Consider the following 16453-nt stretch of genomic DNA (forward strand, 5'->3'; position numbering starts at 1 on the left):
TTTCACCGCATTTCTTTTATTTTTTGCATTGGTAACGTTAAGGCTACATCCATAAATGACGAAGCATTTTTTGAGTGATTTTTAACGCCCCCTCCCCCATCGAGGCATTTTGTTACAAGCCTCTAAATACCCTCTGGTAATTACGTAGCTAACCGGTAGCCCTCCTCCACCTTGTCCTCGTAAAAAATTAATGAAATAAAAAACGATGTTAGTTAGATGACACGGGTAAGATTGTCGTGACATCAGGTCAATTCCTATTCCCCTTTAAAAAAGTTACGTAGCATGACATGACCCCTTACCTGCTTGTCGTCACACATCGTCACAAAATTCAAAATTCCCCCCTTTTCCATACAATGCTACGTCATTTATGGATGGACCGTAAGGAGTCGGAGATGGTTGGGAAAAAGTGTGTTTCGCAATAAGCAAAAAACCGCAATAAATGTTGTATTCCGTTTTCCAGATTTTTTTTAATGTGCCAGAAAATATGATAAAACTCTTATGCCTCCTAAGGATACGTTGAATCTTGGCCGAGACAAGTTGGACTGATATAATTTTTTTCTTCTAATTTATTTGACACGGTTTAATAAGAAAGCGTTACTGAGCCGTGGATCTTTCATGTTTTAACAAGATGTAAAAATAAAAAAATGAAGCTACTTCCTGTCCGTCGGGTCTTGTTGACGCAGCTTGCTGCTGCGTGTTGAGCTCCTTTTTCTCGACGATATGCATTAGCTGCGTTGTCCTCCACGACTTGGGGGTCAGTCCGTCTGCCTTATCTCGCGTTGTCGCTCGCTTCCATGACGCCATCGATACTGCTTCCATGCTGTTCATGATCGCAAGGTTTAATTTGTATCTTGTTCTTACGGGTCGCTGTTGAAAATCCGTCTTCACCGGAATTTTCTTCTTCATTGGTGGTGTTGGTTATTAGTTGGAGGCGTTTGACGTAATCGTTGTTACTTCGCTGTTGGTTATGGCAGTTGGTTTAGTGGTACAGGGTGCGGTAGTATTAGAGTTAGTGTTTGTGACTGACCGATCTGTAGCCGTTGGTTTGGCAGCCGGTTGTGTTTTAACATACTACGAATGTGTACCAGTCTTGGTTGTAAGAGATGGAGTTCCTTAGCAGCTTCTGTGCAAGATCCACTAGACAACACGTTCCATGGTGACATGATTGGGAACCCTTGAGATATGGGGGACTCTTTTCTAGTATCTGAATAGTACACCGAAAATTAAGCATTAGATACACGGTCTGCGCGATCATTCAAGAATACACGCGAATATGCGAACGGCCGCATGCTTGAGAAATCGAATTTATCCACGTGAAGTTACATACACGCTAGCAAACACGAAAACACCCCGGTGATTGAGTGAACGTTTTAGCACTTATAATCTCAACCGCGGTCTCAAGCGCGGATCCGCAACAACATGTGTTCGCGCAATCATAAATCGGTCACGTCCGAAAGTTCCTTACGCTCGTCTTTAGTAGCCTAGGTCTATGCCTTCAGTTGGACCAGTCGAAAAAGTTGGCGATGCTGGTTGTTATTTTGGAGGTACTAAGTGCGATCCTTGTTGGATCTTGTTATTGTTTGATCATTTGTCATTTGTTTATGGTGTGGGTTATTGAATAGGGTGAGGGCAAATTCTTGAAAAAATAAGTTCTTCCTGCTTGAAAATTTTAAAATATTGAGATTTTAGGAATACATATTGAAAACCGATTGAAGAAATTTGAATATTTGACAAAATTTTAGCTCCTTATAGGACACGCATGAGCGCGCATGCTGAATCATTGAACCCAATGTTGAGAACCTACCTATATTTCCCCCTAAGGAAAAAAATTGGGTAAGCGCCCATGATGACGACATGATTGGGAATTCTAGTGATATGGGGGAACTCTTTTCTAGTATCTGAACCGTACACTCATAAACTTGAAAATACCCCGGTGATTGAGTGAACGTTTTAGCACTTATAAACCCAAACGTGGTCTCATGTGCGCACCCGCAACCACATGTGTTCGCGCGATCATAAATCGGTCACGTCCGAAAGTTCCTTACCCTCGGCCATATTAGCATAGATCCATGCCTTCAGTTGGACCAGTTGAATAAATGACGCTCTTATCCGCTAAACCAGTGATTCTACAGCTGGGGTCCGCGGATCCCTAGGCGGCCGTGGAGTCGTTGCTGGGGGTCTGTCTCAAGTCTTGTTTCCTAACAAACTGAAAAAGACGTATTGATAACATACAAAATCGATGCTTATGCTAGGGGATCTGCAGCAACCCAGGGTAATTTCTAAGGGGTCCGTGTTACAAAAAAGGTGCTCTTAACAAAACGTTCTATGGCGAGATGACCGGGAACTTTAGTGAAATGGGGGATCTCATTCTTCTAGTAATTAGCGCTTAGCATATACACGCTTAAGACCTTCGCGATTATCCACGCACACCAAAACCCGCCATCTCGCAAACATGAACACACCACAATGATTAAAAAATCTCTCCAGAAATATCTTCCTTCGGTCTTAGCAGTCCATACATACAGTTGGACCAATAAAACTCGCTTATATTCACTAGACTACACGTTTCATGGCGACATGACCGGGAACTCTAGTGATATGGGGAAACTTACTCTCTTCTCGCATCCACCAAAATTAAGCATCATTAAGCACGATCATTCAAGAATTCACTCGAATGTGCGAATGGTTTAAACATCGAATTCATGCACGCGAAGTTACATACACTTTAGCACACGTGACAAACACGTTAACATACAAACGCTCGTGCTCCTCATCCCCGCACACCTCCGTCCGCGATCTCGCAAACATGAGAACACTCCGTGGTCTCAAGAGTGAATCTACAAACGATGCTTTCGCGCAATCATTAGTCGGTTATGTCCGGAAGTCCCTGCTCGGCGCTTGTAGTCTAGGTCCATGCATTCAGCTCGACCAATAAAAAATTATACCCGTCCACCAGACAATCGGTCCCATGCCAACATGACCGTGATATGGAAGAGCTCAAACTCTTCTATCATCTGAGCCGCACACCGAAAATTATGTATAAGGTTCACGGTCCGCGCACGATCATTCCAGAACGCACGCGAATATGCGCAAGGCACACAGTTATAACATAGAATTTAAACACGCGAAGTCACATACACGTTAACACATGCGACTTACAAACACACGCGCGATCGAACACGTTAACGTACAAATGCTCGAGCCCTTTGCGATGATACACGCAATCGCGAAGTATCTGCGCCGGCATATATCTGAACCGTAAAATGAATATCACATTCAGAATCACGGCCCGCTGCAATTGGCCTTAAGCAGAGCTTTACTGGGCGACAGAGCTTGTCTCGTCTGCAATTGTAGTTTGTGACTCTGACGGGGAGCCCTTCCGAGAACCTAGCTCTAGAGCTCCAGTAGGACAACTCTAAAAAAAAAGAATGTGCATGCATAGTTTGAAATGAATCGGTTAAGTAGTTTTTTAATGGCAGTTCAAACCGCAAATTGTGTTGTTTCCAGAGACGTTCTACAAAAAGCTTCGTCACCGAATTGCATGTCGATATATTTCCATAGAAAAATTACAGAATGTCAACAGTTGTTACGACATTTAATTAGCAAGGGACTGGAAGGTGAAGTATAGTTTTCAATATTTAGAGCCATAGTACTCAAGGGAGAGCAAGGAGTTGAAGGGAGAAAGTTTAGAAAAGCGTGGAAGGATCATATATGCAAGTTTAGAGCTCACCGGCGACTTAACTTTTTGTCTGCTACCGTAGGAGTCAGGGTCTTTTGGCATTAGAAATGCGAATCACCTGAGTCTACGGCATGTCCGGACAAGCGTAAAGTAACTTGTTACTTCATGCTGTCGGAACCGACTGACTTTCTAAACTTTCTCCCTTCAACTCCTTGCTCTCCCTTGAGTACTGTGGCTCTAAATATTGAAAAATATACTTCACCTTCCAGCCCCTGGCTAATTAAATGCCGTAACAACTGTTGACAAATTGACTCAATAGGTCGTTAACAAAAATGGTTAACAAAAAAATGGTAAAAATAAATTACAGAATGTTGAAATGATACATTATAATATACAAAAGTTTTGATCAATTCGCTTCACCGAAGTTTCTCAAAAAATCACAATGAAAGTATTTTTTCACGCTAAAACCCTTACCATCACTCCCTTAAAGTTTATTCCGCTTGACAGGTACAGTCACGTAAAGTATGTCAATATTTTAAACGTGCATATTTAATGCCTTTTAATTTCTAAGAACATCTCAGCAATGTTTTTTGTTTAGTTTCTATTCTTTGAAGAAGTTTTAGTTGATTATTCTAAAAAAGGAAAGATCAGATAAATTAAATTTTATTCGCCCCATCCGTACGCATTATGAGTCCCTATCACTAAACTGCTCTCTTATTTGCACCCATTCCAATCAATCCCAGCGGCGCCAAGATGAGCTAGAGAAGAAAGCCCAGGAGCTGGAGCGACGCGAGGCGGAGCTAATGAATAGTGCCAATGCGAGCCGACCCAACAATTGGCCGCCATTGCCATCGTTCTGTCCGGTGCAGCCCTGCTTCTATCATGATATCAACATCGACATCCCGACTGAGTTCCAGAAGATTGTACAGAATCTTTACTATCTGTGGATGTTCTACGCATTGGTCATGACCGTCAATATTCTCGGCGGGCTGGTGATACTGATTCATTCCGGTGATTTCCGAACCTTCGGGTTGGGTATGTTCTACGCGATACTTTTCACACCGGCATCGTTTTTGTGCTGGTAGGTTGATTGTTGGTAACAAACGAAAAAAAAACAGCTAATTTAAATCATTTCCAGGTATCGTCCGGCATACAAAGCGTTTAAGAATGATTCCAGCTTCAACTTTATGATGTTCTTCTTCATATTCTTCTTTCAAACGCTCGTAACCATTATTCAAACTATCGGTTTCCCAGGATCGGGTACGTGCGGGGTTATCATGGCAATTACGCAGTTCGGGGGCGGTGGCATCGGTATTCTAGTCGGTCTCTTCGTTCTGGCTATTGCCTTCGGATATGGCGCTTGTGCTGCAGGAAACATTTTCATGCTAAGCAAGGTAACAGTGATATAGTATTCGCATTTTTTGGACTTTGACCAAGTTTTGTTTACCACGCAGATTCATGCAATCTACCGCAGCGGAACGGAAACCAACCGCATCACAATGGACAAAGCCCGTCAGGAGTTCCAGTCCGGCTTCTTCGGCAATCAGATCGTACGAGATGCGGCCGCCGGCGCTGCTCGGGCCTCTGTGCAGTCGCAGTTCAACCAGAACAGGTACTGAAATTCAATCCCAAAAATATAACAAACAGCAAAACATACATACTATTTACAAAATGATTATCCTACCATTCTTGAAAGCTACCGTTTATTTATGCGATTCCAATTACTTACTATCGCGTAGTCTACTACAAAACGTAGGCAGGTTCTCTTCTGTCCCTGTTTATTCTTCTTGTTGATATTCTGTTCCATTTTGTTAGAAAACTCCACTTTTTAATTTGCTCGAAAACATTTTTGTTATTACTTTCGGAAAACGCTTTGTTTTGAGAATCGACTACACATTCACTTTGAGTTTAGTTGACCAGTCCAGACTAGTGATGATCAGTGAAACTAATATTATAACAATGATTTTGTGTATGAGTTGTTAGTGTTAGTGACGACAAAAACTTGCAAACTAATGGAAAATTTAAGCACTATATTAAGTAAGCATAGTAACTAAAGAAGTGACGAAAAACTAAACTAAAATCATTGAAAATGATTAAACTTAACTCTAACTTGGCACATTTGTGGAGAGGTTAGAAACAAATGAGAGAGAAAGAAATATAATGTTAACCGCTATGTTGGAATGAAGATTGAAATCTTACAAATAATGATAGATTAATGTTGAAGACATAAGAAACTGTTGTTATTAACTAAGTGTAACAGAACAAACTTTGCTGATCGTCCTTTTTTAGTTATTAGCCAACAAATATTTTCGTATTATTGACATGAACATGCACGCGAATCAAACTTAACAAGTTCTGTTTAATTAAATATATTACACAAATCGGTAACATTGTTTCACACAGAATTTTGTTTTCTGATTTCGACTATTGTTTTTTCACTTTTCCTTCATCCTAATAGCATTAGATTCTCAATTTACTAAGATAATCGGTATACAACTCCCACTGGCCTTTTCTTCTCCGGAAAAGCGAAGTATTTACTTCAAAATTCCATTAGATAAAGTTAGTTTAGCAGAACTGTCCGAATAGTTCTGACGTGATAACGTTGAATTATATTTTCTTTGGCTGACTCTTTCGAATGTTTTCCGGGAAAATAGCATGAAAAAGAGAGGATTGATGGTAGCGAAAGTACATTCGCACGAAGCGATAACCACTTAACTGACCTATTGGTTTTTTAAATCTTTTGTTTGCAGCTAATTATTATTTCTACAGATTTAGTTATTTTTTTTTTGACGATTCACCTCTCATGTCCGGTATGCAATGTAACTTCTTGTTTTGGTAAACGCATTCAGCTCTTTTACCGGGCGGAAATTTTCTGTGAACACAATGATAGATGTAACAGATTACAATAAACAAAACATATTTAATATGATTAATTTAGTTTGTTTCCTTTCTGATTATCACAATCATTTTGAGTTATTTTCAGCTTAGTTATAATCAGGAATTATTCTGTAGCATGACACAATTCGTTTCAAGAGCACCCGAAGAACTGTGCATCTGTTTTTTTCTTTCTCTTGAATCTCTTATGAAGGAATTTTCATCACTATATTGTCTAATTTCTCGGCGATACGAGCCTCTAGGGGAAATCAACTCATCTGTTCTCAATTTTACAGAGAAGATCTCAAATTTTACTATTATACTGGTTTCAAATTTTGTTTGATTTGTTGACAATGTGAAATACTCAAATAAAAATTAAACTTGAGTTATTTAAATTTCTTTCAATTGATAAGAACCCGAACAAATAAATTATTCACATGAGTTCTCGGTCTAGGGCTGTTTGAACTAGGTACGGAAATGTACTAGCGGAAGTCAGTGGGATCGATTTCTGGTGTATATCCGTCTATTTCGGTGAAGCATAATTCCATCCATTTCTTCCAGCCGTTGATACAGAATCTTTGTCGGCCTTGCTAACCCACTGTAAAACACGAAAAAAAAAGTATTTTTCGGAATTTTTCTTGGCGCACGATGAATCTTGGGGATTCAAAATACTAATTGTGTTGTACAAAATATGTTTTCAAGTAATTTCATCGCAAGTTGGCGACTGTGCAGCATTTTTTCGCTTGCTAGTTTTTTATTGGAAAAGGTCCACGGCCAAAAATCTATCTCCCGTAATTTTTGACCCAGGGCTAAAAACCATTTCGACATTTAAATATTTCGCGAAATAGCAAGCACATGTGGCAAATGTGTTAAAAATCGACTCAAAATCGCTCATTAAAAAATAATTTTAAACACGATGTGAAAAATTTCAGAACAATCAAAAATCAGTTACGTTTCCGACCAGTGCAAAAATGTGGTTTGGAGAAAAACACGGTTAAAGTTTTCAGTACGCTCAGGGTATGCATAAAATTCGTTGACACAGAATAAAAAAATTGAGCATTTATATATTTGTTTAGTTGTTTAATACATTAACAAGCATATCAAAGCCCCAATGATGTTCGCCTCAATACTATACAATCTTATTTCTATATATGCATAAGAGTCCCATAATGAAAAACAGCAAGCCGAGAAAAACGCTGTTCAAGATTTACATTTTTCATTAAGCCTTATGGATGGGACAACCATGTTTTGGTATTTTTCCGATATTTTCTGAACAAACCTGGTAATCTTATGTGTGCATTATGATTCAGCGGTGATGCAGAATACAATCCAACAGATATTTAATTTTCGACAAAAATCCATATGGGACTCTTATGCTTATATGGGCAGTTCAAGTCGTACACAAAAACAATAATCATACAATAATTAAAAAGAAAGAATAAAAAGGTCTAGAGTTGTTAACGAATTGATTAAAAAGTTTGGAAAACGTTGAAATCGAATGCTGAGGCGACCTGGCTAAAAATTCGTGGCAGACCAGTGATGGTTCCATACATACTATAATTAGTGCGTCAGAATGGTAATCGGAACATAATGTTGTTGCGTGCTGGGTGCTGGAGGTGCGACGTTAATGTTGATTTGTTCCAAAATAGCTAGGGCATCTATACAACCTGGCAGAGTGTCACCGATGAACAAAGCTCTTGCGGAATTCGTTCGAACATGTAGGGGTTCTAGTTGAATCAGCTGACACCGGTTTTCATAGCGAGATAGTCGGGCAGGATCTTTCCACGGCAATCTACGAAACGCAAAAAGCGACACTGAACGGACTCTTCTTTAACGACGTCATTGCAGTTTGGACTCCACACTTCAGAGCAATATTCTAGGATTGATCGCGATAAAGAGCAGTAGAGCGATTTGAGACAATATCCGTAAGATTTTTGGCTATTCTGAAGATGCATCCAAAAGCTTGAGGCGCTTTACCAACTGCATAGGAGACGAGTTGTTTATACGTAAGTTGAGACTCCAGAATCACTCCAAGATCTTTAACGTGATTGACACGTTCAATGTCTGTTTCTAGTAGACGGTAGGTGAATCGAATCCGTGAAAATGATATTACCTAACACTTCTTCGGGTTCACGTTCATTCCAATCAGCACAGACATGAAGCTGCTGTTGGAGAAATCTGTAATCTTCAATGGAACAAATTAGATAAAAAATCTTGAGATCATCCGCGAAGGACAATCGTGGAGTCTTCAGAACTAGATGTACATCATTGAAGTATAGCAGAAACATCAACGGTCCCAAGTGGCTTCCTTGAGGTATTCCTGACGCCTGACGGAGGGGCTGACAATCTCCGATGACAACCGCTATCTCTCTGTGTGTGCGGTAGGATCGAGACCACTGCAAAACACAACCATTTATTCCAAATCTCTCCATTTTTGCGATAGCGATATCATGAATTATCTTATCAAAAGCTGCAGATAAGTCGGTGTAAACAATGTTGGTTTGAGCACGATGTTTCATACTGAACTTCGGAACAGCACTCAACGAGGTTATTCCACGGTAATTATTGACGTCTCGCTTTACCCTATTTATGGACTGGGAACATTTCCAGCAAGATGTAAAAACTCCTCTAGCAATAGATGCTCGAAAAATATGAAGAAGTGGAGTAATCAAAGCTTCGATATGCCTTTTCAGGATAACGGAGTGGAACCCGTCTAGTCCCGGATTGAAAGATGACTTAATCCGAGAGGAAGCTCTGTTAATCAGCGAGTTCGATTTGCTCAGCAGTTAGTGCCCCATCTGTGAATACATTCGCGTTTTTTTTTTCAAAAAAAAGTGCACATATGTCTTGAGATGTGGTAACTGTGTTCCTATTGAAACGTATACACGACGGCAGTCCAGATTCCTTGCGCTGCTCGTTCACGTATTTCCAGACACGTTTAGAATGCAACTTAAGATTGCGCTGAATATTTTGCTGATATCGAAAGAGTGTCTCGTTTATATTCGTGGATGAGACTGCCGTAATAGTTTCTGAGTGGTATTGTGTGAAACTTGGTAAATCTCCGCAGGGCAGCTCTCTCGAGAGATTTGAGCCGTTTCAGGGTACTCGTTACCCATGGGGATCGGTTTGTCGATGGCGAACTGTCTTCAAAACGTGCCTGTCAATAACGTACACCAGGACGTTGGAAAAAAATTGAACTGCGGTTTCGACATCTTCGGAGTCCAGGATGCTGTCCCAATCGAAGGTGGAAAGAAGATCTGTGATACTGTGATGATCAGCTTTACGAAAATCCTAGGAGACGGAGAGCGGCGAAACATCGAAATCATGCACCACAATGCTATCAATCAATGGAGGATGATGCGCTACTGGTTTTACTAGAGGAGAGGGAACAATCACTATTGATGTAGCGGAAACCTGATCGCTGACAAAACAAAACTCGAGGTGGCGGCTATTCTCATTGGTGATAGGATTGATTTGTAGTAACGTGACTGAGCTATAGCTGTCAACTGCACCTTGGTGGAAAACGGTATGGTCGGAATCCGGATAAAAAATCCATTGCGAGAAGATTTCCAGATGCTAGAAAGGTTAAAATTACCTACCACCATGATCTCATCAACTGCATTCGCATCTTCGAGGATCGTAAAAACCTGGCTGCGGTCTCCGGTCACAACGAAACGACTCGTAGCCGGTGCCGAACACCTTACTGCACAATGCGTCATCGTTCAACCACGTTTCAACGAGAACAATGATGTCAAAACTCTTATCACAAACTGCAAGGCGATATTGTTCAACGGATGAGTTGATTCCACCGACATTTTGGTAGTATAACAGCAGCTTATCCCGTCATTGACCTAGTCTGGAAATGGAAGAGCTTTGAGGCAAGGAACAACTCACAGATGCATTATACTTACCTGAGGTAGGTTTATGGAAGATCCCTTGTCCCAACTCCACCACAGGACCGGGACGGCTGCTGATCGCTGGCAGGAAGGGCTCGACTGTGTTGGGGGACTAAGGACTTCCTCACGACCGGTGGCAAGTGTGCGTCCCGGTGACCGAAGAGACGACATTTCGTGTAATGCAGCTGGACTATGTGCCTCTCGTAAACAACCGCGGGTTGCTGACAGGAAATACGGCATCTGGTGCTGATATTGGTAGTGTGCTGGTAATTAACGATGAACTAGAAACGAGGAAAATTTCAGCACTTGAATTATTCAAAACAAATAAATACTTGCTTTAATAGGAAGTTTTTAATACCCTTTCTCCACTCATACACACAGGAGCAGGACGACTGACATTGGCTGCAGTGGCTGGACTGTGGCGGGGGGATCGAGGGCTTCCATAATACAAGTGGCGGTGCATCCTGGTATTCCATATTATTGTCCCCTTCCCTACTTCGACATACCATTTTTAAGACCCTAAAGCATATTTTAGGCAAAAAATGGGATTTTTTGTTATTATTTTGTTGCAAAGATATTTACCAATGCCAAACCACTACGTATTCCTCAGAAATCATGTTCTAGGCAAGATATGATCATTTTTGTGCACTGATATACCTTAAGTGCAACAAAAAATCTGAAATTGTTTGTTAAAACCAGGCCAATAGAACGCGCGATATGGAAAGTTCGACCAAACGTTATTCTGTTCAGCATATCTCGTGATCTGGATCATGTACAGGGTTACATTCTTCTGCAAACTTGTTCAGAGAATTAAGAAATAGCATATGGAAGATCAAAAAATCAAAATCTATTAGGGGGTATAATGATGGTTTCAGAAAACTATAATTAGGCGGTGCCAGTGAGCATGTCAGTTGTTTGATGTAATGTATCTGAATTTTCTGATATTTTTAGCGGGTCAGTGCTTTCGGTAAAGTTGCTCACGAGATCAAAACCTTCGAGGTGGAATATCGAATAGAATGGGATTCTTCCACTGGGAGGTACTAGTGAACCAGGGCATTTCAAATTCTTGACCCTTTGGAAGGTCTTTGTTTTAATTTTCCTTCGAACTAAAACCGAAAATGGTGAATGTTACTAAGTGAAAGAATAAATCCGAAAATGGTGAATGTTAATAAGTGAAAGAATATTCCGAAAATAAGCTCACTAAATTGTCAGATAACGTTTCTCTTTCTTACACTACTAAATAAATTTTTTAACACTGATAGAATGTTCATTAAATAATATTTTTTCATGATTTTGGAATATGCACGCAAAGTGATCGGTAAAAGGGGCTGCTTACAACACGCACAGAAATAATGGCAAACCATTCCTAAACACAGAGTAATACTAAACAAAAACAATTGTTCCTCAATTTGTTCCAGGTATTGATTTAATTCGAGAATCGTATAGCTCACTTATGACATTAATTATACTATCACTGGGGGTTATTCTGACGGTCACTTTCGGTGAGGTGACACAAATCTCACGTGACTAAGGTGATCGGAAATTTTCAAGTCATCTCACTTAAAGTGAGAGATGTCACCAAGGTGACAAATTTTGTCACATTAGGCGACTAAGGGAATATGGAAAGTGACTAATGGGGGTGACTTTTGGAATAAGAAAAAACGATGCAACTGAGGTGAGTTTAATTAATTTAATTTAATAAGTTTTTTGTGACTGTGGTGTATGAAATATTTTTGAGATTGGAGCGACTAATGGAACTATATGCTGCACAGCGATTTTTTGATTAATATTTGCATCAGAGGGAATGTGTTAAAGGTTTGGAGTTATCCTCCTCCGCATATTATTCTGAGCTACGATAACGACCATAAAAGCACTGATGAAATAAAAGATGACAACAACATAGCTGTTGGTTTTTTAGAAGCAATAATTATCAAACAAAAAGTCATTTTTATTAGGCATGACTTGTGTGACAAATTTGTTTTTAGATAACATTTTGGGATGTGGAGGATGGTACAAACAAGGGGAAATAAGGAAAGTGGCAGTTTCAGAATACGCTAGAAATAGTTCGTTACAATTAAATGGTTGTTGGAGATAATAAGCTTTGTTTGCACTCCTGTTTGTCTGTGGATAATATTTTCCAGTTAAAAATGAAACTTATGATTTCAATTTACACAATGTGGTTGGATAAGACCAAATAAACATAGAAGCTTTTTCATTTTGCAACATATATTTTATTTAGGCCATCAATCAATATAGATGATTGAAAAAGCGCCTCTACTTGGTATTGAAAGTCAATTGAAGAGATGTTTTGATGGGATCTAAAAGCATGTTCTATTACGGCATAGATCAACTTTTAAGAGTATGTAGCTCCAGGGGAAAATAAACTCATCGTTACATGTAAGTTGTTACTGTTTGTGGGTTCGCGGCTACTCTCATCCCCAGGGGATACTCGTTGCGATTCCAGAAGGGGCCTGCTTAATTCCCATCGCTTGGTATTGACATTATGGGGTGGGAATGGAAAGCCTCTTTTTTGTCTTCGGGTATCGGCCACGTAATTTGTTGGAAGAAGGCTTACGGATCTGGTTTAAGGTTCAGGTTCGTACCTAAAGTTCTGGATTTATCCGCTTACTTCTGTTAATGAGTGGTTGTTTTCACGTGGTGTTATGTAGTGATAGAAGTAGATTGACGTTACGTATTCTGCTGCGGCGGGCCATCGAGGCGCGCGATTGTCTTTTATGTTTAGTGTGTTAAGCTAAGATTGCCCGACACACGACTAGAAAAACTCTAGTAAGAGAACTGCGGAGAGAAAAACAGCATTTTTGGCAACGTATGCCCCGGCATTGTATGGCAACACGTCCAATGTTATAAGGATAGGCAATTAGGTTTTACACCAACCGACATAACCCCACAAAACGAGCCGGATGAACTTCTTTTGACAATTCTCGGTGGTTTGTTTACATGGAAGTTACGTGAGTTCGAATGTAACAGATAAGCAACCGTTGCGCTCGCACTCACGCATCTGACAAAGTAAACAAACCACCGAGAATTGTCAAACATGAACTTCATTCATTATGAGTTCATTCGTGTCGTCATCTTGTAGAACTCAATGTTCGATTGGATTCGTTTTTTGACAGCTAAACGCGAATCCAATCGATCCAAAATGGAGTCTCCGCAGTTCTCTTTCTAGAGTTTTTCTACACACGACCTAAGTAGCCCGCGACGACTAGAGCACTCTAGTTAGAGTGTGGCCAAGAGGCCATGACGTATCCAAACGAACATGGAATTTGACGTATACACAATAGAAATACGTCAAATTTCATGTTCGTTTGGATACGTCATGGCCTCTTGGCCACACTCTAACTAGAGTGCTCTAGCGACGACGGCCTGTTGTCCCTTTCAAGGTTCATAACTAGGACTGATTAGGTCGAGCCAGGTAAATTCTAAGTTGCTCTTAAGTCTATGCTAGCTAGTCTGTATTCTTGATGGTCAGATCATTTCCGTTTCTGCGTTAAAATAGGCATACGGCCTTTGTTGATTTTAAAATTAGGGAATATGTATGAATTGACATATAATGTCTTTTTTGCTTCAGACAGTTGATATTTACGCCACCAGAGTTCCAAAGAAAATGGAGGATTAGCAGTGGTAAGCTGCAACTTAGTAAGTGTTAAAAGAGGAAGTGAGACACTACTCCTGAAATGTAATCTGTAAGTACCATTAACATACATTATTATTTCAGCTCAAACAGTTCAAGGACTGTACAGGATGGCCTGTGACCTTCGACTGGCATGGTCCATTCTCATTGGTTCTACTTACAAATGGATATATCTTTTCCCTTGGATGGAGGGATATGTGAATCCTGTTGGTTATCGACTTTGTCCTTGAGTACGGGTTAGTTCAGGAAAGGAGTACAGGAGTGGTACCTAAAAAATTGCCGATTATTCAGGACTTTTTTTATGATCATTTAGCTCGACCAAGCACAACGGCTCTTAGAAATGATAAGCAACCCTTTCGGGTCGATGCGGCCTGTTTAAGTCGAACCAGAGCGACATTCGTTTCGAGAAAAAATTATGTGGAATGGTGGATAAATATTTCTCATGTCCTTTATGGGCAGAGATTCTTTTTGTGAAACCCTAAAAGAACTTTTCCCGTCTGGCTACTCAGCATAATGACGATAGAAAAAATTGAGGATCGTAACAAATATAAATATTGACTGCAACAGGGATGATCAAATTCTGTATGCATGTGTGCCTATGTGTGGATGTGCATAGGAACAATGTATCCCTGAGCAACACGAAAGGACAAACTCTGAGCCGCCATAACGCTCATGGGAAGGCTGGTGCACAGTTCTAGATGCACAGAGCATTGCACACACTGACATGTGCAACGGTGAGCCGATAGGTGTACATTTAGTGTACATAGGTTGCAAAAATAGGTTATTGAGACAGCCCGATTGCACACTGATAAATAACATTGCACTAATTAACATTAGTGCAAATGTATAGAAAATATTGTGCAATGCTTATGGTTACTTAGGTTCATTGCTATGTTCTGTGCTTGCCATAGAGATAGAAAGTACATGTAATTGCTTAGTGGGAACGCAAATCTCTGTACTGTATGTATATAACTGTTGACATATATCAGTGGCAACAACTTTTTCGGTTTGCATATTTTACTTAAGGCGAAGCGATGCCAAAATCACAACAAGGGTTCGGTTATGTTCGGCTTACGTTACAACATCTGTGTGCAGCTAGAGCGTGCTATACCGGTAGGAGATGGAATGCATACAAGTGTATCGTTCAGTAATCCGCTGGCTGATTTTTTACCGCGTGTTTCATTTGTTTTGAAAAACAAAAAGGTACAAATTTCCTGAACGAATCAAAATTCCGTGAAGAGAATCTATTCATCTGCTTATGCTAACATGTGTACATACAGTGATAAAATCTCTAAGCAATCTGAGCTAAGAAATTCAAGTTTCAAACGGTTTTGTCTTGCGAGCCAATGCAATGTTTTGATTTTGACGATGAAATAAAAAGAAGCAGAAACGACGGCAGCCATTTAAGCTGCCACCTTGTGACTCTGTTCAGGATGTCCTTAACTGCACATTTCGGTGTAGCCAATACAACAAAACAAACAATAGTGAGAAAATCGCATTGAATCCACTTACGTCTCATCTTAATTTTCTTTTTGTTTCCTTGGTTCGAAACGGATCAATCGACGATTTATGGATGCGGTAAAAATACTAGCAGTGTTAGTCCTTATTCGCGAATACTTTGTCCTATAAACACTCATAGTAATAGACTCGCGGATGTAAAAACCGCAAAACTGGCAACTAGAAAAACAAGCATGTTAAACTGGCATCACCCAAAAATGTGCAAGCTCGAACGTGCTCGACTGTATTCGATCATCTGTTTTTATGAAAAATAATTTTTCAAGTGGCTCAATATATGAATCAAAAGAGAAGTTATATGTTTGATACTGAGCAACAAGAAATTGAGAAAAGAAAGAAAAAAATCCAATTTCTTCAGAAACACAAAGTTGATGAAAAAGAGCATAAGTAAAATACTTCTTGTGTAGTTATATGGAACAAAATAAATATCTTTCTAAATAACATTGTGAAATACTAATACGAACACGAAAAATGAAGCCTACTGTGAATAACAAAATATATATTTTTAAATAAAATCGCAATACTTGTTCTGCCTGTTTGCATTGAATGACGTCATGCTCGTTTGGCTCCGGATTTTGACAGTTCGTTTGGCTCGATAAAAGTACCTTCGCTGGTCTATTACTATGAGTGTCTATACTTTGTCCCACAACTGTGCTGTTTCACCTTCATCTTAAACCAGAATTCGAATGTCCCTGTTCTAGTCAATAGTGGTGATTGTCAGGATATAGATCAGGAAAATACTCATTTTTTCCTATTATCATTATTCTGACTAACTGAACGGATGAAGACTTTTCAAAGTTTCACAAAAAGAATCTCTGCCCATAAAGAATTTGGGTA

General features: G+C 39.8%; 1 protein-coding gene across 1 annotated transcript in view; it reads left to right on the forward strand.

Annotated features, from left to right (window-relative positions):
* The window catches only part of LOC131684637 (secretory carrier-associated membrane protein 1), a 39154-nt gene that overhangs the window by 17695 nt on the left and 5006 nt on the right, over positions 1-16453 (forward strand). The window contains exons 3-5 of the mRNA XM_058967663.1: positions 4423-4760; positions 4818-5073; positions 5134-5291. Of these exons, the coding sequence (XP_058823646.1) occupies positions 4423-4760; positions 4818-5073; positions 5134-5291 (752 nt within the window). The remainder of the gene's footprint in view (positions 1-4422; positions 4761-4817; positions 5074-5133; positions 5292-16453) is intronic.

This window comes from Topomyia yanbarensis, chromosome 2 (assembly GCF_030247195.1).
Source record: "Topomyia yanbarensis strain Yona2022 chromosome 2, ASM3024719v1, whole genome shotgun sequence".
NCBI lineage: Eukaryota > Metazoa > Arthropoda > Insecta > Diptera > Culicidae > Topomyia > Topomyia yanbarensis.